Source organism: Tachysurus fulvidraco, chromosome 2 (genome assembly GCF_022655615.1).
Source record: "Tachysurus fulvidraco isolate hzauxx_2018 chromosome 2, HZAU_PFXX_2.0, whole genome shotgun sequence".
NCBI lineage: Eukaryota > Metazoa > Chordata > Actinopteri > Siluriformes > Bagridae > Tachysurus > Tachysurus fulvidraco.
The window spans coordinates 31035817-31059981 of NC_062519.1; the positions used below are offsets into that span (position 1 = coordinate 31035817).

General features: G+C 35.2%; 2 protein-coding genes across 5 annotated transcripts in view; one reads left to right on the forward strand and one right to left on the reverse strand.

Moving 5' to 3' along the window:
• Window positions 1-17911, reverse strand: part of impact (impact RWD domain protein) — a 39109-nt gene extending 21198 nt beyond the window's left edge. The window contains exons 1-5 of one of the 3 annotated variants that reach the window (XM_027159399.2): window positions 17522-17911; window positions 17306-17434; window positions 16726-16778; window positions 16249-16311; window positions 15881-15966 (exon numbers count right to left, since the gene is read on the reverse strand). In XM_027159399.2, coding sequence (XP_027015200.2) covers window positions 15881-15966; window positions 16249-16311; window positions 16726-16778; window positions 17306-17434; window positions 17522-17563 — 373 coding nt within the window. In that variant the 5' untranslated portion in view covers window positions 17564-17911. The remainder of the gene's footprint in view (window positions 1-15880; window positions 15967-16248; window positions 16312-16725; window positions 16779-17305; window positions 17435-17521) is intronic. The other 2 variants (XM_027159391.2, XM_027159407.2) reach the window with 2 other exon arrangements.
• Window positions 17912-18486: 575 nt separating this feature from the next.
• Window positions 18487-24140, forward strand: ing5a (inhibitor of growth family, member 5a). Of its 2 annotated transcripts, none has more exons than XM_027159420.2 (8): window positions 18487-18639; window positions 19504-19575; window positions 19819-19985; window positions 20178-20289; window positions 21928-22027; window positions 22177-22312; window positions 22899-22960; window positions 23058-24140. In XM_027159420.2, exons 1-8 carry the CDS (start codon window positions 18603-18605, stop codon window positions 23095-23097), a joined length of 726 nt encoding a protein of 241 aa, XP_027015221.1. In that variant the 5' UTR covers window positions 18487-18602; the 3' UTR covers window positions 23098-24140. The 2 variants fall into 2 exon arrangements, with proteins under 2 accessions (XP_027015221.1, XP_027015228.1); XM_027159427.2 differs by lacking the exon at window positions 18487-18639 and adding an exon at window positions 18714-18812.
• Window positions 24141-24165: the final 25 nt, after the last annotated feature.

Sequence of the window (24165 nt, forward strand, 5' to 3'; positions counted from 1 at the left end):
CACATAAAATGCCAGCACTTTGACTGAAATGAATATGCTGCCATTTCTGATGCTCTTTCAATTTGAGGAAAATTATACATTCACACTTTATTTGAACACAAGATTCAAGGCTTTTGATCTTTTCAGAGCTCGATCAAAGCACAACACTTGTGTGACTCTCCTCCTTGTACTCTATTGCGATTCACACTTGAATGAGTGACTTAATTTTAAAATGCAGTTGAGATTAAGTTACAAGTCCCTAAACACTGATTCCTTATAAACATCTCCAATGAGATGAGATGAAACAGAAAAACAGCTTCAAATGACTAACTTGAACATAAACTATTTTGATGACTGAGTAGCGGAGATAATCACATAGTCAAGAATTTACGATCTCTTGATTTAAAAAGAAATGATGCTTTCAAATCCTTATTTACAAAAAAAAAAAAAACAAACAAACAAACAAAAAAAACTTACAGACTTGCCATGTCCCTTTTCTTCTGTGATAAGCATGTTTAAAGGGAGGGCTCGAACTGGCAGCGGGGTGCTTCAGATGCAAAGAGCACCATTCTGAAGTGCCACACTTTCATGCACCTTTGTGCATTAACTAGAAAATGTCAATAGTAACCAACAAGTGATGAAAAATAACCACTATAGTCTATAGCTCTCACATTTTGTAATATTTAAATAGCCTGTGAGCACAAAAACAAAAGCAAAATAAAATCTGGGGAAAGCAAAAACATTCTTTCATCATAAACTGTATTGTTTCTCATCTCTTTTTACTTATTTGTGCACAATAATGTCTTCCAGTCACTGATTTTAGCTAGACTTTAAGCTAGGCTTCTTATGGAAAGCAGAATTGCTTTAACCTCACTTAACTCATTTTAATGTATTTCACAAAGCTATAATTTCACACACAGACACAGACACAGACACACACACAAACACACACAGCATATCTATTATCTGTCGTTAACATTGAGGGTAAGACAAAGCCACACACTTCTGAGGCCATGAATTAACATTATAATTAGCATTAATTAAATACTAATTTAATATGAGATAACACAAAACATCGCCATTCATACATTGAGACACCATGCAATGAGAGAACATTTCATACCCCTAACATCACATAAATGTAGAAATAATCAAAGCAATTAATGCAGTTAATCATAGTTAATGATGGGTTGTCAAATTCATGCTTCAGCAACCTATGACCGTCTCCCATTCCCCTGCCCAAACTCATCCACTCCTAACAGTGCCTTATTTGAATATTCATTACCTTACAAGACCATCCGTTTGATCTCTTGGGAAGAGCTACATACAACAGCCCAGTGATAGCAGGATCTAATTAGTATAATGTTTGCTTTATGGAAAGTGAGGTGCCACTTTTCATGACATTGACATAATTACACCATTCATTTTGCAGGGATAAGAGGAAAATATCAAGTACTGCCACACTGACTCCTCAGCAAATCTGATCTTCCTGTTACACACAGATATATAAGGGTTATATTATAGTTAGATATACAAATTTAGCATATATTGTCGATTGAGATATACCTTTATGAATGTATCTTAATAATATATGTTACTTTTATATTCTTTGTTTTATATTTTATACATTTTCCATAATTTTTGGTATTTACACTGTATAAAGATGTATCCATCTTCATGAATAAATACATACTACCATGTGACATACTATCTGAGTATCGGGATATCAGCAGACTTCTTTTCTTTTACAGCTTCATTGGAGTAAATTGATTACGTTGCCTTGCATAAGTATTCATTCCCTCTTGACCTTCCACGTTTTAACGCTTGGAACTGAAATGGACTTAACTGGTATTAAAATAAATTAATCACAACATAATACATAATATTGAAGCATGAAAGCGTTGTGATTCCATAAGTAACCAGCCAACACCAGAAGTCCCGTAATTTGGTTAATGACGTTTACTCAGATGGCACAGGGTTCCACAAAACTGGGTTTTATCAAAGACTGGCAAGCCAGGTGAAATCCTTCTTGGAGTTTGTCACATGGTGTGTTTAAAAAAAAAGTTTTTCTGGTATGATGAAAACCATGGCTGTATTATGACATCTTTACTAAAACAGTGTGAGAATATATGGCTATGAAAGCATGGTTATATCATAATAACCAATGTAAACTCATGATTAAACCATATTGTCCATTAAAATCTTGCAAAATGTAGACATGTATGTAAATATGTACATATGTATAACCAGGTAAAAAAAATTGAGGTGTATGAACCTATATGTGGGCCCCCCGTTTTAGGGACCAATAGTAACTGGACAAACTTACAATCATAAAATCTCATATAAATAATCTCATATTTTTTAGTTAAGAATTCTTTAAGAATATATTTTTTAGTTGAATTAACAAAAGGTTTTCCATTGCTTATTAGTTTCCATTTATGTTTAATTGCCCCATTTTACTGATAACCTGGTGCCCTTTGTCTTTATCCATGACTGAATATCATTTTGTTAATGAATCTGAAAATGCATAGAGATAAGGAAAGGAAGACCCTTGCTATTTAGTTGTGTTAACACAGTTTGCTTCCACTATCTTATTTTGTATAAAAACTGCAGTTTGTTGGTCAGTGAAAATTTCTATATAGAAGCTGGGGGACAGTCAATATCTGCCTATGGGCCACATTAGACCCTGGGGACTTTAGAAACCTTTGGGCCAAACCTTACCAACTAGGGTAAAACAAGAGCTAAACCATTTTCATTTCCACACCTTTAAAAACAATGGTAACCATGGTTTCACTACCATGGGTAATTTTCCTAAAAGAAGGAAGCAACTATGATGTACAGGATATATAAAGGGACCTAGTGCACTGCATTCATGTTTATTTTCATACAAAAAATGACTTCCTTCTTCAGATTTCTTTAGGTCATATACAATCAGCTGAAAATCAAAGTCATCTGTGACATTGTGTGTGGATATTATACCTTAGGTCTTATTGAGTGCACCAAAGCAGAGAACCATTTTATCTGAAATAGTGTTACATATCAGCCGCATTTTTATAGGCCATGTAGTGCTTCTTCCTACTTGATTATCTGTCGTCACAATATAGTGGTAGCCAGCCAGCAAAAAAAATAATAAAAAATCCAGGCATGAGCCGGACATAAACACTGAATTTCCTGCAACATTCTCACACCTCTCTTCCTTCTCACACCTCCTTCCCAGGAACATCATTTTCATATTAATTTGATTTTAATATAGGCTGCTGGAGATGCTTTACTCTCACACCTTGGTCACAAGAGATAATCTCAGGTGGTGATATATGGCAACCGAAACTGCAAGTTGTGAGGTATAAAACTATTAATGGGATTAATTTGGCTCATGAACAGAGCAGCCTTATGCTCTTTCTTCCTTTCAATCCAACTGTTATTTTGTACTTGCACTGTAACACAAACGAAATCTACATATTAAAAGTCCATCAAATACCCAAATGGTCGTAAGTGAAACAAATAAATGAAAAACGATCATGGACAACTACATGGCTGTTCTAGAAAATGCTAAAACCAACACAAATAGCAAAGCAAGAACATGCAAAAGTGAGTAGACTTGAGCTGTGTAATGGAGTTATTACAAATAAAGTTCAGATTCTTAAGGTAATAGAAAACTTCTGAATTTCGAAACCAAAAAAAAACCTGTCGTCTTCCAAAAGAGCTAAAATGACTTCATATCAAGCCAAAAGAAACAGCACCTTGGCTATGTCTTTGCTCCCTTAGCTAGCACCTTAGCCTTTATTAGATTAACTAGCTCTGATAGTAACAAGCTCTTCATCATCACTGACTGTTTGATCACAACCGCAATTATATACTCAACTCACTCTGTTAGCATCTTCACCAATGCAGCTTCATTTAATACTGTATCCTTTCTATGGTGCCAACTCATTCACTAAGATTTGCATGATAATATAAGTACCATAATCTAAATCTAATAAACTGAATCAAACGACTGAATGCTGTTCTTTAACAAAGAAAAACACATTGAAATAAGAAGGGGATGTTTGTTTAACTTTTTTTGAAGTAGTCTCCAGTTTCATAACAGATCGATCTGGTTTCTGAGTACCATGACATACGTTTCAAAGAAGAAAAATAAATAGCTGAATTAATATAACTAATATAATATGTTATTATAAATGAAATGTGTAAGTGATAACAGCAACTAACATGTAGACATACATTACATTATACATTTGTGACATTTGGCAGATGGTCTTATTCAAAGCGACTTACATTTTAATACAACAATTGAGGGTTAAGGGCCTTGCACAGGGGCCCAGCAGTGGAAGTTTGGTATACGTGGGATTCAAACTTACAACCTTCCAATCAGTAGTCCAACACCTTAAATACTAGGCTACCACATCCCTCAGTCGACAACATCAACAGCATTATCACAGTATTTGTTGGGATCAACCTGCCCAGTCAGCATCAGTCTCAGTTAGTTTAGCTGAGTCTAGTTATCTGTCATAGACTTTGATAAGTGATTTGCAAACAAACTGAATAAAAAAACAATTCAAAACAAAAAACAAACCCAAACAAATGCCATACCAATGTACCAATATCTTTTGGTTGTTTAAAAAAGGGGCTGAACTCTAATGTGTACTCTTCATTTGTGCAAGTATGCTTTATTTTAACCTTTGCTACTATACTCACTGTCTAATGAATTATTATAACAAATCTGTGTTGGTCCTGAGATAACCCAAAACTGTTTGACCAAGCCCTAAAACATAATCTATAAAATGACCTGGAGGATTTTGCCTGGTGTGGGGGGAAAGCAGAGCAGTTAAGGGATACGCATTGATCTTGAACTTGCCATCCGTATCACAGAGCCTTTGTGGAAAAAAAAGATTAACCAGGCTTGACAAGGCCTTTCTTTCATCGATCACGATTAGATCTGTGTTAGTCAGTAGAAAAGGGCAGCCTAAAGCATGTCAGGCCTTTTCGGCTTTGCCTCTGTTCACACTGACTGCTGTTTTGTCCATTAAAAATGGATTTGCATATTAAAATATTGATTACGTTCACACCTACAACACTAACTGCAAAAAAAATTGCTGTTGCAGCACCACCCACATTCACCACACAACCTTGTTCATCAATTTATTCAGACTGCAAGATCTTAAAATGGCATAAAACACAACATACAATGAATGAAAGAGCACCAATTAAAAAAAGGAAATCTTAAATCCCATAAATTAGATGCACTAAACATAAAAGAATTAGAGAGAGAGAAAAAAGCCTAAATAAGCAAAACACCAAAATCTAAGAAAATATATACAGTAAAAACACAAATCAAAAAGAGCATACTTTAAGGTGTGTTGTTCTTGAGTAGATTTATCAATGCACACTTTCTTCATTTAGGTTTTTACACACAGCTCTTATATACAAACACCTATTAATACAATATTATACTAACATCTGAAACATAAAAACACAAAATAATGACTCCAGGTCAGAAAAACATGCATTTTGTTTGCAAGGTTCCACTCGAATATGTAGCTTAGTCTTTAATCCTGGCTTAGAGACTTGCAAATCCTGATCAATTACACAACATCCCCAACACAAAATCACTTGTGTCAGAGGTTCACCTTTATCCAAATCACTGTTTGGTTAATGTAAGGAGGATGTTGTTTTTTTGCTGTTACTTGGTACATTGCAAAGAAGATTTCTTTAGAGAATCTTTAACCTTTTAGCCCTTTCTTGCAGAGTCCAGTCAGTTTAAGACTGTTTTTAATACATACATACATACATATGTATATATATATATATATATATATATATATATATATATATATATATATATATATATATATATATATATATATATATATATATATATATATAAAATATAGCAATTACCTTTGAATCAACTTAGACTGGAACTGTAAATTAACTAAAATCATTATCCTAATTTCTGCTCTAGATAATTTGTCATTCTCAGTACATTATAGTCCTGGTATATCTTTACAAACTTGACAAACAAAACAAAACAAAAAAAATTAGTTCAATTAAAAATACACATTTTGATTAGACCAATGAGAATCTTCATTTAATAAAACAACAATATCAACAACATTTCTGAAATCAGCTGCATCATTCAAAAGTTCTAAACCGCATAATAATACTGTTATTTTATTATTTTTTCCCCAAAAAACCTATTTTAGTCAGCATTTTAGTCATGATATTCCTAGGCATGTCCTATTCCTTTCCACTTACTTTAAAATGTAAGTGATGTATAGCAGAAGTCAACAATTACACAACAAACAATTTAAAGTAATAAACCATCTAAAAAACTAAATATGTTTTTACGCTTATTTTATAGGGTAATAAATATAGTTGGTGTGTAAAAAAAAAACCTGAACGTTTTATTTTAAGGGGGAAACCCTACAAACAGCATCAAGCAGAACAATTCCAAAATAGCAAAAGAGAAATAAACTGAAAAAAGGCTTTGAGTGTTTATGACTGGCTTTTATAACCTGTGGCCAGACTGATTCATAGCAACAGTTGTCAGAGTCTTAGATGAACTAATGAAGGACCAAATGAGCGGAATTTATAGCAGGTCATATGGAAGAATAGCACAAAACAACTGGACTAGAATCAAAGGAAAAGCAGCAAGCATCAGGCCAGTGTCAACCCTGGAGACAACATTTACATTCCAGGTTCAAAGATGTCTGCTCTGTAACAACCTGAAAACTTAATTAAACTAACCTGAAACATTATTTCCATGTTAATCATTATTCCCACGTCAAACATTATGGCATCTGTGCCTGTAAATAAAGCTAAAGAAGGTATCGCTTCAGTGACTGTCAGTCACAGAGAAGGAGGTGTGGCCTGTGTACCTGCTAACAAAGCTAAAGAAGACGTGGCCTCCATGTCTGTAAGTCATTATGTCAGTCATTAATGTCAGATTATCTTGTCTAATCTGTCTGATACATAACATACTGCATGATTTAGCTTCAAAATAATCTTAGAGTTTGTATAAAAATTGTCTTTCTGGGAATAATAATATGTTATGTTATGACTGAACTTGTGTTAATAAGAATGTTTCTGTCCTTTCCATCTGTATTGTATAGAACTGTTTAAGAATTTGTTTACATTTAATTTTTTCCAAATATTTTGTTCCTAATTCTGATTTCGCTGTATTGAATACATATTATTTCATTTGAATTAACACTTGTTTTTTAAGTATACTAAGAATAAAGTTTAATCAAATTCAAATTAAAGCTGTGACCTTTTTAGGGGATGAGTTTATAGGCCTGTCATTGCAATAAACGATGACAGGTTTTCTGAATAATTTGATTAAAATGCAGCAGTCATTATTTATTTAAAAAAGGGACAGAACTAAAATGACTCACTTGTGAAATTTCACTATCACATTCCCATTTTTCTCACAGAGGACACTGAGTTTGACTGTCGACTGTCATGTCTTTCGGAATCTGACCCAGAGGAGTTTATTTGAAACTCCACTAATTAGTTACAGTGAACCCACTGTTGACGTTCTGCACAATTTATCTGATGCTGCCAGGAACCCCGAGATGCTTTCATGTCCCAAGATGCTTGCTTAAACTCTGAGTGCATTTTGTTAAATGAATAAATCCACTTAAACTAACCAAGGTCAGGCTTAAACTCACCAGGGTCATGCTTTCCGAATTAATGTTGTTTATTTATTTAGGTTTTTTTTTTTCAATTTATAGTTTAGGGTTGCATCTGTATTAGTTTCTGAGATATAAATGTTTTTAAAAGGGGGTGTGGTCTTGTACAGTAAGAAGTTCCATAAGTCATTAAGTCTGAACTGTTCATGCTAGATGAATTAAATTGTTGTCTAAAAAATGTCATAGAAACTAGAGAGGAAACAAAGTGTAAAAACTGTTTCCTATTCTAACTTATGGAAGTAAACGTTTACTTTATTAGGAACAGCTGTACACTTGCACATTCATGCAGTTATCTCATCATCATGGCAGTAGTGCAATAAAATCATGCAGGTACAGATCAAGAGGTTCAGTTAAAGTTCACATGAAATATCTGAATAAAGAATAAATATGACCTTGATCATGGCATGACATGTTGCTAACAGAAAAACTGCTTTGACTATCTCAGAAACTGGACATTTCACACACAACAGGTTTTTTTACACACAACAGCCTGAAACATCTTGTTGTTTGTTCATTTTCTTTTACATTTTCAGCATTTATCAGACACCCATAACATTTTAGATTATTTTATACAACTGAGCAATTGAGGGTTAAGGGCCTTGCTCAGGGGCCAAGCAGTGGCAGCCTGGTGGACCTGGGAATCAAACTCAAAACCTTCCAATTGGTAACCCAACACCTTAGGCTACCATATCCCTGATCAAAGGTGAATGAAGACACTGGTAAGTGAAAAAAACATTTCAGAAAGCACAACACATCAAACCTTGAGGTGGATGAGCTCCAACAATGGAAGACCACATTGGGTTCAACTTCTGTCAGCCAAGAATAGGAACCTGAGCAAGTCTCACCAAAACTGGTCAGCAAAAGCCTGGAAAAGGATTAGTGATTTTTTTTTCCTCTCTAATCTTCAACAGTCCATTTTGAGTGAGTTGGTGCCCATGATAGTCTGAGGTTCCTATTCTTGGCTGAATGGAGTGGAAATATGGTTTTCTGTTCTTGGAGACCATGGAGTCCAAAGTTTGATGTGTTTTATGTGTCGAGATGCTTTTCTGTTTGCCACAGAAAATATTATTATTTACTATTATTCATTCATTCATTCATTCATTCATTCATTCATTCATTTTCTACCACTTATCTGAACTTCTCGGGTCACAGGGAGCGTCTTTGGGCATCAAGGCAGGATATACCCTGGACAGAGTGCCAACCCATCGCAGGGCACACACACCCACTCTCATTCACTCACACACTACGGAAAATTTTCCAGAGATGCCAGTCAACCTACCATGCATATCTTTGGACTGGGGGAGGAAACCGGAGTACGGGGAGAACTTGCAAACTCCACACACACAAGGCGGAGGCGGGAATCGAACCCCCAACCCTGGAGGTGTGAGGCAAACTTGCTAACCACTAAGCCACCGTGCCCCCTATTTACTATTAATAAAATCAAATTATAAATCTCAACAAGAAGGTGTTTCTACCCAATTAACTGTTGCCCATGCAATTTTTTTTTGTTGGGTTTTTTTCCCATCATTCTCTGAAAACTCCAGAGACTGGTGTGTGTGAAATTCCCAGATCTGCAGTTTCTGAAACTCTCAATGCAGCCCATCCGGCACCAACAACCTTGTCATGGTTAAATTCACATAGATCACATTTTCCCCCTTCTAATGTTTGATTTGAACATTAACTAACCTGCATCTGCATGATTTTATGCATTCTGCTCCTGGCAGATGTTTGGTTAATGAGATAACAAAAGTCTAAGTGTTCCTAATAAAGTAGAGAAGGATTGTACAGCATGGTTGATTATATACATCATATAACATTGTTCTGTATTGTATAATGCACCATAACAATGCCATGTACTTTACTATTAAAGGTCATCAGTGCAATTTCTTCATATTATACCATCACAATATCAAATGAAAGTGCACTTTAATTCAGAATCATGCATTTTTGTTTGAAAGCTAACATGAGCTCAAGGATATTGAGGTGACATTCAATTAAGTATTGTGGGAAAAGAAAAATGTGAAAAAATGCAGATCTGGTTTTATTAGATTAAAATTTGCTTCCAACAATTCCAACAATCCAGAATGCTCTTTTAATCCGTTTTCAGAGGAACTGTCATAAAGGTTTTTATAAGACTACTTGATGGTAGATCACATCATAAACTAGAATGTACATTTCCTGAAGAAAATGTGAATGGTGCTTGCACGTGGCAAGTTCCCCTCATCGTGCTGAGTGTTTTGATATGAAACATCTCCATGCGCTGCGTGTGTGAGAGATTAAAGGAATTTTAGGAATTTCCCATTCATTCTATGGGATTTTTTTGGCCACTTTTTCGTCCGTTGTGCAAACATTGTTGGTTGGATCGCTTATAAAAGTCATAGCACACCTCTCACCAATTAGCTGGTCAAATCTGACACCTCATTCATGGGTCTAGGACAAAAGCTGCGGGACAAGTTACGTGCGAAAATTTTGTCCGGAAGAAGAATATCTCAGTATGCAAGATAACAAGAATGATGCTTTGCAAGCACCATTAATGATTAAATAAAATTTGTACCGTCACCACTCATACAGCTGTCTGAATCTGCAACCACCCAAAATGCATGAGCACATCCAACTGCTAAATTTAATTACATATGATGCATGCATATCACAAGTGATTTTATTTCGTCATCTTACCCAGAATATTATTCATGGCTACATCACGCAATACACAACGGGCAAGTGCGGGTTTCCAATTTACATATATTCTGGATATGGGGAGAAGTGTAGATTTGTTCTGTATATTTGTTACATTTTGTAAAGCTTTGAGAAACACACACAAAAAACCTTTTATTTGAAGCTTAATAAAACCAATTTGTGCAACATTACTTATTCATAAAATGATTAATCAAACATAAGCACTCAATACATTTTATTCTAATATTTAAAATAAAATTGATAAATATAAAAATACTAATTGGTATTTAACCTTTTCTATACTTTGAACAGTAAGTAAAGTTTTTTTTAATAGAATGTGCATACCTTGTCAAAAATCTGGATACATGTTTAGATATAATGAGAAAGCCAGAGGCCACAGAGGCAAGGAAAAGCTTCCTGAGACAACATGAAGAAGAAACCTTGAGAGGAACCAAAAGGAAAACAGAGCTTGTGTGTGACATGAGCCGAATACAAGCATGCATTCTAGCGTAAATATTTGAGGGCTTGGGCTCTAACAACGGTGCCTGAGCTCTAAAAGCGTGAAAGCCTGCTCTGTAATTTTCACCTCTCATTAGGATCAGTGTCACCTATGATCACCTGGGTGTTTACAGATGACAGCAGTGATATACAGAAAGCACAGTGCTTCCGTAAGATCAGAGCTATCTCCTCTCCCAATGGCTCCACCACAGATGCATTTTGGCAATCAGTGTTCCAGAGTTTAGTGATGAAAATGAAGCTTTTTGTGCACCGCTGTGCAGTTTAGCCGTATTCAGAAATAAGATGGCACAGCCTCAACCCGCTGCCTTTGATATTGGATGCGGTTCAACCATGCAGAAGCATGCATTCATATCACAAGCATCATTAATGCATGCAGAAGCATGCATTCATATTACAAGCATCATTTCTTAAGAAAAAAAAATGCTCACAATCCATTCATCATCATAATCACAAAGTGCAGTGTGAAAACTTGGCCAGCAATAGAGTTAATTTGTTGCTCCCCATAGGGGCTAATAGATAAAAAGCTATTTCTTCCAGATGCAAAAAAAAGTGCTTAACAAGCATCAAAGATCTCACTGATTATAATGTGTGGAATCATGCATTCAGGAGTCTCCATGGGTGACCAGAACAAAGATAAAGGAAATATTAAGCCTTGAGGCTTCATGAAAAAAATCATGGATGCAACTGAACTGAAGATGTGCAGGAAATCAATTAGAGCTGCACTGGAATAACTGTCTAAATATATTACTGTAATATTTTTGTTGCATGGGCTTGAAATGTAACATTAATTCATTTTACTTACTTCTAAAGCTTGCTGCAACTCTTTAAATCGTCTATATATTAATATATTTTTTTATAGTATGGGGAAGTTACATTCTCGAATCTCATTGGTGTCACACCATGTCACAAACCACATGAAATCAAATGTACCTAAATCATGCTATAGTAAACCAAGCACTAGCATTTAAGTCATGTTTTGTGTTGCTGTGCTTGCCATGCTGTCGCTTCTATTTCATATGGATCTTGCTTTGAGTCTATAGTTCAGATTTATGGTTCTACAACTTTAATAAAAACCTGAATTGAATCTGCCTCAAGTATCAGATTTTTTTTGTTCCAGGATGGGGACTGGTTACACTTCCCAATGTGGAAACAGATTATAAATAATGTGTGTAAAGGTTGATATGATTTTCTGTTAGGTTTTTGTGAGGAGATTTTTATTTACCGTTTGCAGAAGGAGTCTGCAGTGATATCTTCAGGACAAAAAGAAAAAACAATTTGCAATTTGTCTGGAAAATGAGCTGTACTTTTTTGTCTTATTAACTAAAAGGGGAAAAAAAGTGAGACTGGTATGGGATCGACTTTATAACTGCTATAAGACAAGTGCTAACTGAACCTAACTTGCTGAGTCTATGAACTAGTGAACTAGAATCAGAATGTATTTATTAATAAGGACTTTATGCACCATTGTCAGTCTCTCTGGATAAAAGTGTCCAAATGCCATAAATATAAATGTAAATATGTAAATGCTTCATAGGTGTTCCATGACATTAACTGTAACTATGAATAGATAGAGTATGGCATGTCATTGTTTAATAATTAACAATTTTTTTGCTTGTGGCACAAGGGAAATGCATTTGGAATAGATGAAGAGATTATGAGTTTGAATCCAGAAAAATGCCAAAAGCAAAGAGAACAAAATTGGCTGCGTTCTCAGTGTAGGAGTAATGCCATACAATATCTCCCCTGTTACCCACAGTGATGCCAGCCAATCACGGCATCTATGTTAAGCTGCCCTGTAACCCAGCATGAACAGCAGGAGAAATTTTTGAAACACTTTAGAGGCTAGAATCATGAAAATATATGAAATAACATTTTTTAATATACATATTTTTTATTCAATAGCAAAAACCTCAGTTTCTAGATGAACTGCATTAGTAAAAATTCACCTTCATTTTCACTGCTTTTAGAAAGATATTACAGAGAAAGTTAGTTATTTTTGGATTTGTTTGATTTAGCACTAGATTTTTCTATCACATATTTAATTTGATGAAACATTTACATCAATGAAACTATATTTGTGCAATATTAAGATTTAACATGAGATCTATTGATTTAAAAAAAACAGTATTTACCTTTAGCTTCGATTTTTTTTAAACTACATGTGACATCTGCTGGCAGAAAATCCATAGCGATAGACACAATAGCTGCCCTTAAGGCCAGTTCCTACTGAACCTTTTTTGTTACATTACCTTTTATCGGTTTCAAACCACATCAACCCCATGCGGCTCATGACTCATCCATTCTGCTGAATTTTTTGTGCTGTGACGTTCCTTTTCCATCGCACTTTACAGAAATCCATTCACAATCTCCTACTCATGAAATATACTTTAAACCATGCATCACTATGCTAATTGTGCTGCCTTTAGATCAAACCTTATTTCGAATCATTCAAAATATTCATTCATTCATTCATTCTCTACCGCTTATCCGAACTTCTCGGGTCACGGGGAGCCTGTGCCTATCTCAGGCGTCATGGGGCATCAAAGCAGGATACACTCTGGATGGAGTGCCAACCCATCGCAGGGCACACACACTCTCATTCACTCACACACACACACACTACGGACAATTTTCCAGAGATGCCAATCAACCTACCATGCATGTCATTGGACCGTGGGAGGAAACCGGAGTACCCTGGAGGAAACCCCCGAGGCACGGGAAGAACATGCAAACTCCACACACACAATACAGAGGTGGGAATCGAACCCCCGTAGGTGTGAGGCAAACGTGCTAACCACTAAGCCACCGTGCCCCCCTCATTCAAAATATTGTTATTCAAAACATTATTAAAATTGTGTTTTAGTCCAACATAACATTGTAATATACAGAGTATTTTTCCAATCACTCTGCAGAACACTGCATCTTTTCAAACTGCTGTTCACGATGTGTCACAGGGCAGCACAATGCACTCAGAGGAAAGCATTATCTGCCCAATTGCACATGCATACCTACATACAGATGGCTACAATTGGATCACTGTGTGATTGACAGGAGTATGCAACCCCTTCCACCCAGAGATCATGGACACTTTTGCTCTCATGGCCACCATTGGAGGTAGCATCATCTGGACTTGCTGAATTTCCATAGTCAAAAAACTGAAATCCAAATATAGCTATTTAAATCACCTTTAGTCAGGAAAATATAAAAACAAGTTTTTAATCATATTCACATGATCACAGTGAGAGAATTGCTGAGCTGAATACAGCCGCTGTATCAAAAACGTTGTCACAAAGCAACTACACAAAAATCTGGGTGCAGATTTAGATGTCTAAAGCGAGCCTAAGGTGACTTTTGGGTAACATTGAATACAAATCTCTACCCTTTCATAATTGCCTAATATTTAGTCAAAAAGTAACAATGTTTTGTTAAAGCAAATTGTCCAAGATAAGCACAGGTCAGCTGTGATTATTACAGCGGAAGGTCTTGAGTGCAAATCTATACTATCCAGGTAAGATTAGTCACAAACATTTGGACATAAATGGTCAGTTCCAGTACACAGCTCAGAATACCAAACGTCCAATTAAAACGTCCAGCAAGCGAAACTAGTTGTGCCAAGTCAGCTAACCAAAGCCAACATTAGTGAAAGAGGTGAAGTCACACTGACTGTGTGTGCTGTCCGTGTTTAAAACACCAGCTGACTCCATTACACACTTTAAAATGAGAATGAGACAACTCAGTAAAGCAAGTAATGTCCTTCAAATAGTTGAGCCACAGCAAGTGAAATCCAATTTATAATAAAACACTGACACCTAGTGTAAAACTCAAAGGAAACTGAGCATCTCATTTGATCAATACACACCACAGACTGATGGAGGAAGAGAGCAGAAACACAAGTTGAGTGGAATTACTTCTAACTGACCGCTCTCATGGACCAGTGCAGATGTCAGATCCATTAAGATCGGCCACTCAGTCATCAGTGATCCATCACCATCACTGAGCCCTCACACCTATAACTCATAGGTGACACATGAACCATCAAAACAAAGACACTAGAAATACACGATAATTCTCTGTATGTTTTGTTACTGAGGAACTGCTTTTTTCCATCCAAATTGCTGCTAAATCAGGATTAAGAAGTACAAGAATAAAGTCAGGAGGGGTCGCAATATGGACTATTTGGAATTCTATGATTTTTTTGGACTATGATTAGACTCTTTAGAGCAAATCTTGCATCCACTAATCACAACTTTTTTCTGAGGATGAAGATTTTAGATAAGCAAATATTTACAATTTACAGAGAAATTGTACACATCAGTATTCAGACCAGACAGCTGAGTGAGAATTGCACACAGAGTGGAGCTGCACAAATGTGTGTCTCAGTTAAACTTGATTCTGACATAACCCCATATTTCTTGCAACAAATGTGGAGCAGTTGACATTTTCAGAACCATGGTCTATAAATGACTTGTAACCACAATATTCCACCTAGGGCAATATCTGTTTTATTAATAAAGGTAGACTGTTTTTATGGTGCCAATATAGTTGTACATTCATTTATCCACTCATCACTAAACAGACATATATACACAATCTTGATTGTGCTTAACTGCACACATCTGTTTAAGATCAGACTTTTTCTCTGTGTTCTCCGAGTTACAGAAAAATACAAATGACAGCTGAAATGTAATCTCAAAGTTAAAAGAGTTGCTGCTCATAGCTTTACAATCTATATTAGGAAAGTCCAGTGACTCACAAAAGGCACATTATGTTTTCTCAGACACACAAACACAATAAGTGCATTTCAGGGTATTACTGTATGTACACTTTTACAATGTAGGAATAGCATGAGAGGAGACATTAACAGCTTTCTTTTCCTGCCACAACTGAGAGAGTATGCAAAAGATTTTGCATTAGACCAATGACCGATTACAGTTTACTGAATCATACTGTTTATACTGATTGTAATCATTGGATATTTTTCTGAACCCAGTGAAACACATGTGCTCTGGCTTTACCTGTGTTTTCGTCTTGTGACCTGTCTACCAGGAATTCTCTAATTTTCTCCACCCACAGGTACAGGATGCTCTCTCCAGGATTTTCCCTGTCATGATATAACACATCCAAGCTATAACTGAGTCATAACAAATAATATTATAATTAAAATTCTTTATTAAGAGATGTTCATTTAACATTTTTGCAATGAGTCTCTAGAGTCAGTAATTTGTAAAATGACATTACTGTGTTTTTTTATTCTTATTTGCTTAAGAAAAAGAGAGACTGGTAGAAAAACAACTGTTTGTATCTGCTATAAGATATTTTGTTCATATTCTACAGCATTAAATAATGATAAGTGGATTACAAACCAAGTTGTGGTCAGACTTACAGATAGAGTTCCTCGAGGCTGTTTGACAGTGTAATTCTGTCTGGACCTCTTAACCATGCAGCACTGGAAACACAACAAAACAAACAAGATGCAATGAAACCTAATCTCACAAATTAATCACTTGTTTTCAGTTAAATTAGTGGTGAATACATTTTGATTAATGATTATCCAAGGACTAGACGAATTATTTGTTGAAGACGTAAGCTCTTTCATCAAGCTTACCTAAATAAAATCCACTGCCAATCAGCAGCAGTACTAAAGAAGCAAATCACTGAAATGCCCCAATAAGTCAGATTGCAATTAACAGACAGCGAATTAGTATACAATGCAAATAACTAAATCCATTACGTCTGCATGTTTTCGGGAAGGAGATAACAGCTACATATCTCACACACAAACACGTGTATGGATATAATTTATATGAAATGTTTCTAAAATGAAGTTAAATATATTTTGTTGTCACTTTAAGACACTTACTTTATTTGGTATATTGGAGGTGAGGAGCTCGGGTAATCTTCAGGTAGTATGACCTTTTAGTAAAGTAAAGATTTAAAGAGTCATACATGAGGTAGTGTAATACACTCTATGTCTCGTGTAACATGTTGTACAGTGATTCTAAAGGTATTAATTCAATTCAAATTGATTTGTATAGAGCTTTTTACAATTGAGATTGTCTCAAAGCAGCTTTACAGAACATAAACATAGAACAAAAGGTTATTATAAAGAATAATATAAAGATTAATAGAATACAAAAAATGAAGATTAATATTAGATATATTTAAATGTGTTTGTATTTATCTACAATTAGCAAGTCTGGGGTGATTCAGATTGACTGTGGTGAGGAAAAACTTCCTTGAATGGAAGGAAGAAACCTTGAGAGGAACCAGACTCAAAGGAGAACCTCATCCTTATATGGGTGACACTGGGGGGTGTAATATACAGTCTGATAAATGTTGTTTTCATGAGTATCTCCTCTTTAGTGTAGCAGATATATACAATTCATAACATTTCATCACTGTCTTGACGATACAGACTGAACAAGATGGTTTTAATGGACCTGTAAACAAACTGAACATTTCTGTTCAGAAATGTCATCTGATATTCTGATACAAAACACCCTCGACGCCTCGTCGATCACACACCACTCGTCCCCATAAATAGATGAAAGTGCTTCGATTTCTTCAACCTAATAAAGTGAAATAATCGTTAGCAAAGATGACCAACTTTCCATAGAAAATGTATTTCATTTCAGAGTTCACCAGAGTGACCTGACCTGTCGCTGCAGATCGCAGTTATCTTCTGAAGTCGCTTCCATTTATTTTAAACACATTACTCTTTGTGTAAAGACAACTTTCAGGTTTGATATCAAATTACAGGCAGCCGGATTAAATCCCAAACAACTCTATACGCCCTGCATACGTGCACTACATGGGCTAATAATGTGAAACCCTAATGCGGTGCTATACACATCACAATGACACGTGGAAGTGAGTCAAACACGTTCTCGTGGGGAAATAAGTGTACATTTTGTCTATAGTTTTTTTCCACCTCGTGTTTATGTCAACAGTCTTTACTGAAAATGTATATTTCATTTTTTTTCTCGTTTGTTTTATGCTCGCGAGCGCGTTCAAGCTAACACTTCCGGGGTCATGCTAGAGCTCCATCACGTGGGTTGTGACGTGTACTTGGATATTCTCTGCTGTACTTTCTAGATCATTTGTTAATGCACTTTGAACAATGTATTGGTTTGTTTAGAGCCAGTAGGTAGTTGTGATGGACAGTGGCTACCTATAAAATACTTTATCACTTTTATTTTAAGAAAACAACCATATCACAGCAAAAACATATATTTTTTTTATTTAGTTTTCTCTACTGGCCTGGCCAGACTCCAGATCCACAGTGGCATTGAGCAAACAGGTTCTGTACTTGACTCCACTAAAGCTTTGTAGGTGAAAGAGTACAAATCGCCTTAAACATGCTCTTAGTGGAAACCCGTGTGGATATTATCACAGCAAAGGGGGACTAAATATGAATTTGGATGTACAAAATGCAGATATGGGTCTGATGTCAGAGGTCCACAAACCTTTGTCCATATAGTGTATATGGACGGTGTTCCTAATAAAGTGGCCGTTTCCAAGCTTAATATATAAGAAATAAGCCAAGCCCAAATAATAGCCAATCAGAGGGAAGGATGCAAATAAGAAGCTTCCTGTCCAATGAAATGAAAGAACCTCATGAATAATTCATCGTATACTAATGTTGTTCTATTTCATGCGCACTGGCGCTGACACAAAAAAAAAAAAAAAAAAAAAAAAAAAACAAGCTACATTTTAAACTTGAAGGTTGATAAGAAAATGGCGACGGCGATATACCTCGAACACTATCTTGACAGTGAGTATATATGCGGTTCGGTTCGTTAATCGGAATCGGTGTTTCTCTTTATTTAGCAAAAAACATCTGGCGGTCATGAGAGCTTTTGGTGGCTTGTATCGCAGTCGTCTGAGGCGGGCTAAGCTACGCTAACTATAAGACTGGCTTGGTCATATTTAATATACGTCGTTTTGGTAAATGTTTCTAAATATATTAACCAATTAATTAAACATTTACGACAAACGCTTGAGAGCTGACAAGCAAACCGTTAGTTTACGTAATTTTAAAGCATGTTAGCTTTGTCGTAAGCTAGTTAGCTAATATGAAAGTTTTGCAGTGTTTGCTAGCTAGCGAAATACACACAGAAAAGCTGTCACTCAAGTAGTGCGATATTTCATCATAATTCTTCATGGATGTAATTTAATCATATCATTCTCATGAGGGAAGTCGGAGTTACAATATTTACAGACAGCAACGTTTTCCAACTAGACAAATAAAATTGGCTAACTTCCAACTAGCTAGCTAAGTCAGCTGTAAACACAACAGCTGTTTCTCTGTCACAAGCAGCTCACGTTTATGCCACATTTTATTTGTCTGTTTCTCTGCTGTAACACCTTTCTCATTAGCTCATTAACAAACCCCTCATTATGTACAAATAAGTGTTATTAATTACTAAAAAAAAAAGGAAAATAATAATAATAATAGTAATAATAATAATAATAATAACAACGACACTGAAACTGAAAGTGATTGTAAATGCCAAAGCTAGGAATGGGATAACTTTGGTACTAAAGTTTTACACTATATAGGACAGAAAGGATTATGGTGTAATGCTATTTCCAGTGTGCTATTCCAGTTTAAATGAAAAAAAGAAATATGTTTCAGGCATTGAAAATTTGCCATGTGAACTACAGAGGAACTTTACCCTGATGCGGGAGCTGGACAACAGGACAGAAGGTAAGTAAGGACATGTGGACATAGAAAGGACATTTCTATTCTGGACTAGACTTAGAGAGATACGCTTGTGTAATTGATTAGCAATAAAATTTATTCTTTAATTTGTTTTGATGAGTCTGAGTCTCTCAGTAATAGCAGTCTGTTTAAATCAACCTCACAGTAATAACTAAAGCTGTTAATAGATATAGATAAAACGTTGTTGCTCTGTATTTTTTTTCATCAAATTTTCCTACAACACGGTAGAAAAGAAGGGAGAGATCGATAAGCTTGCCGAAGAGTACATCACAAATGTACGAAACCTTGCATCTGAGCAGAGAGTCGAACATCTGCAGAAGATTCAGAGCGCCTACAGCAAATGTAAAGAATACAGTGATGATAAAGTGCAGCTTGCCATGCAGACATATGAAATGGTTAGTGTGTAATCTTTTCTTTTCTCAAAAAAAACAAAAAACAAAACAGCAACCTGGAAATGTTCCTCCACACTAAAAAATAAAAGCACTAAGTATGATTGTCTTGGGTTTATACATGTTTGATTGTATTTATTAACATCATAACTTAAAATGCTAGCTTAAAATCTTTCTGGATTCTCATTCTCTTTTTAGGTTGACAAGCACATCCGAAGGCTGGACGCAGACTTGGCCCGCTTTGAGAATGAGCTAAAAGAGAAGTTGGATGTCAGCGGTTATGAGAGTCCTGAGAGTAGAGCACTAAAAAGTAAGACTTTAGAACAACAGTTTGTAAGATTTCCTGTAAATTTTGTGACATCTGCATGTTGTACCCCTGATTAGACCCAGCTTTCCTGTTGTGGGGAATTGAATAGCATAATTCAAGTTGTCTGAAAAGTCTTAGTGAAGTGGAAATACCCTATGTCACTGCCTCGAATACATAACGTTATTTTAATCTGTGGTGAAATTGCTTCAAAATACATAAAAAAATAGCATAAAAAATCAACATAAAAATAAAACAAACATAGAAAATAGATAAATGTAAAAAATGAAGTTTACAAGTTTCTCTTCAACACAAATCAGTCAGAATGTATGTGTTGTGTTAGGTGTGCATCATTAGTATGTGATTGATGCTGGGTTACAGCTTACAGGTTACAGCTACCGGTTTAGCATCAAACAAACTGCTTGTCTAAACCATTATCCATACATCAAAAGACCTTTTGAGTTTGTCTTAATATATAATCCCTGTATATATATTTTTTATTTGATTCATATATCAAGTGCTAATTGATTCCAAATTATTTGTCATAATTTAAGAAATATGTCCTAAGCAATCATAAGCAGGGTTTGAAGCTACTAAAGATCAGGCTTTAGACATTAATCACATCTTGGCTGATAGACTACACTGGGGTAAGTGGAAAATTTTATTTTTGGCCAAACTGTTTCCTCAGAGTTGGCTGGCAAATGGCATATTGTGCATAGATTGTACTGTTCATCCAGATGCAGCAGTTTTTGTAAAGAATGACTTGATGAAAGGGGCTTTGTGGTTTTAATTTCTTTGCGCCAACCTCTACATCATGCATTTTTTTCAACCACAAATGACAAGTTTGCTAAAGGTTTGGCATAGAATAATTCTAAGCAAGAAGCAAAAGCTCACATTTGATCTTGAACTTCTCCCACTCTGTGTATACAATTTAATTATATAAACAAATCCTAATACAAATTTATACTTTTAATATCCAAATCAAGGATGTCACTCATTCTGGGCACTGGGCCACATTACAGTTATATAAACAGATCAGCAACTTCTCATTTTCATTTATGAGTGAAAATGAATGCAAAAAAGATCCAACACACAGTATGTCATCAAGAAAACCCATGATTATGTACTTATGTGCTTCCCTTCATTGCTACAATTTACTCATTTTTTTAATGCCTATGTTCAACATAATAATGCAAAATCTTGCAAAGCAAAAGTCCTCTACATCTGGCTTCACAAACTTTACACTCCAGCTCCTGATCTGAATCCAATAGAGCACCATTGGGATGTGATAGAACATGAGATTCCTTTGCAACATCTTGTGGAATCCCTTCCACAAAGAATTGAGGATGTATTATTTGTAAAGTGCTCATTGATTGTATATGTAAAATGTTTATCATTAGCACATTTTGTTAGTAGTACACATTCTGTGTTGCCCCCCCTGGTGGAATAATATAAACTGTTTTTCTTAGCCTTTCATTTCAATTAATATCTACATGCTGAGTTTTAATTTAGAACATGGATATTAAATTGAAAATTCATTTGATTGCTTTGATTAGAATGCTTATCTGGCTAGCCTCAGCCTCTGGGCTGAATGTTTGACTCCACTAATCTAAAGGGATTCGTTTCTTTTGATTTTTTTTGTAGAAGGAGGTGGCAGAGGACTTAAGGATAAGCGAGGATCCAAAGGCAGAGGAAGAAAATGTTCTGATGATGACTCACCACGAAAGAAAAATATTAAAAACAGGTTTAAGGATAAGAATTTTTTCATCACCTGTAGCACATAGGTTGTTTTTACTGTTAATAATAATATAATAATTATAATAATAATAATAATATTTTGATAGTTCACCAGATTATTAACCGTCTTATGGTTGCCTTTTTGTATTTTTCTAGTCCTGATTTTCAGGAGTCCCTCTTGCCAGTTCACCCATCAGATGTCCTAGACATGCCAGTGGACCCCAACGAGCCCACATACTGTTTGTGTCATCAAGTATCATATGGAGAAATGATTGGATGTGACAACCCTGATGTATGCCCCAGTTCTTATTATTTAACATTGATATTTTTCATGGGTTCCCTTGTTATTTATCATGTTTAAAAGGTTTAAAAAACCCTCTTTTTATCTACCTGTCTAAATTTAACACAGTCCCTAGATAAGGGAAAAGTAATATTTTTTCAGTGATTTTAGAGAACACTCATAAACACAAATGCTGTTTATAGCATTAATGAATTTGTGAATCTGATTATTGATTGATTTTCTATCACAGGATCTCTGAAAGTTGTTCCAGCTATTAAAAAGAGTTTGCACTCCCTCTAATAATTTTATCACTTAGTAGCAACTCATTTACATACAATCTACATAATCTAAAGCTAATAATGATTTAAAAAATGCTGTTATTCAGCAACAAAAATGTTTCAATGTCAATGTGCTGAATTTGGGACATGTCGTGTGTGTGTGTGTGTGTACATACACACCACCAAATGTTAGGTGATAACTGCTTTAAATTGGGCCACCCCATCTTTTGATTACTTTCCTAACCTGTTTCCTTAGTGTTAGGCTACAATCAGTATTTGTTTCTCAAACACAATTTATTCAAACTTTTTTTTTTAAACAGTGTCCAATCGAATGGTTTCACTTTGCATGTGTGGATCTCACAACAAAGCCCAAAGGAAAATGGTATGTCTAACATCTGGTGATAGCCAATAGGATTTAAATACACAACAGCTTTTACATTTAAAAATGCTTATTTTAATGTGTATTTTTCATTTTGTAGGTTTTGTCCACGGTGTACCCAGGATCGGAAGAAAAAATAAGATTTCTATCTCTATGACTTTTATACATAAATGTATGCATATATATGTATTTTGTCTATGTGGTAAAATAGGATATTATGTACAGTATATATATAAATATATATCTAATCACTTTCTATATGACTATGATAAAGGAAAAGAGGGTCACAAAACCTTTATTTTTTAATGTACTTGAAATGTCATTTTGTTAATTCAAAAAAGTAATATTGTACTGCAATTAATCTGGTATCTATTTTATTTTTATTTTCTATGGAAAGTGAAAGCTTAAATGTGTATATGTACACACTTCTACTGAGTAAGCAACATAGGATTTCTTCCTATATGAAATCAAAGCACCAAATCTTTGCTCTTCATTTTGTTGAAAGGTTGTTAATGCACAATAATTCAAAATTATTTTATTTTAAATGTTAAATGTCAAAGACGCTGTGTGCAGCTGTCCTGCTGGATGTTGTAACTAGAGGAAAAAGGTGATTTTACTTGCTCTCAAATTTTGATGTGACTACTTCTGTAACTTCATCCAGATGAACACCAGCTCATCTGTGTTATGTGTGTTCTATCGATTGCTGCTTTGGACAGAATCTGACATCTCCACCAGGAAATGTCTTTAGGAATCCTCTGGCTGTGCATGTGTCCTAAATGAAACAACTCACTCCTCAATGAAATAGAGGACCAAAAAAAATCCAAAAAGATTTTTCAGTTTAAACGCAAATCATCTTTGATGGGTTAATTGTGATGTTTGTATGTTGATCATAAATGAATTCACTTAATTAGTACCCTATGAGATGCTTTATTATTTTGTAAATGAGTTTAAAGTAAACTAAGCAAAGTGTTTGATTGCTTCCCTACAGTTCACATGCTGGTAAAGTGTAAAAATGTTCTGCAGCATGAATTTTATCTTCTATAACTGAACTAAATCTCTAATTGGAAAATGAGGTTTAAGGTTAAATTTATTAGTTGTTACATATGTCTCTTTTGTGTAGGGTTTGAGGCAGTTATTTGCATCTTCATAAAATCTGGATTTATTAAATGTATGTGCTGCTGTTCCTGTGCTCTTGCCTGCCTTTTTGT

Bases quoted from the DNA above. Each gene is read 5' to 3' on its own strand.
- ing5a (XM_027159420.2), top strand. From the start codon at position 18,603: ATGGCGACGGCGATATACCTCGAACACTATCTTGACA. The intron at 20,290-21,927 runs GTAAGACTTTAG...TTTTTTTTGTAG, and splicing joins TGAGAGTAGAGCACTAAAAA to AAGGAGGTGGCAGAGGACTT. The intron at 22,313-22,898 runs GTATGCCCCAGT...TTTTTTAAACAG, and splicing joins TTGGATGTGACAACCCTGAT to TGTCCAATCGAATGGTTTCA.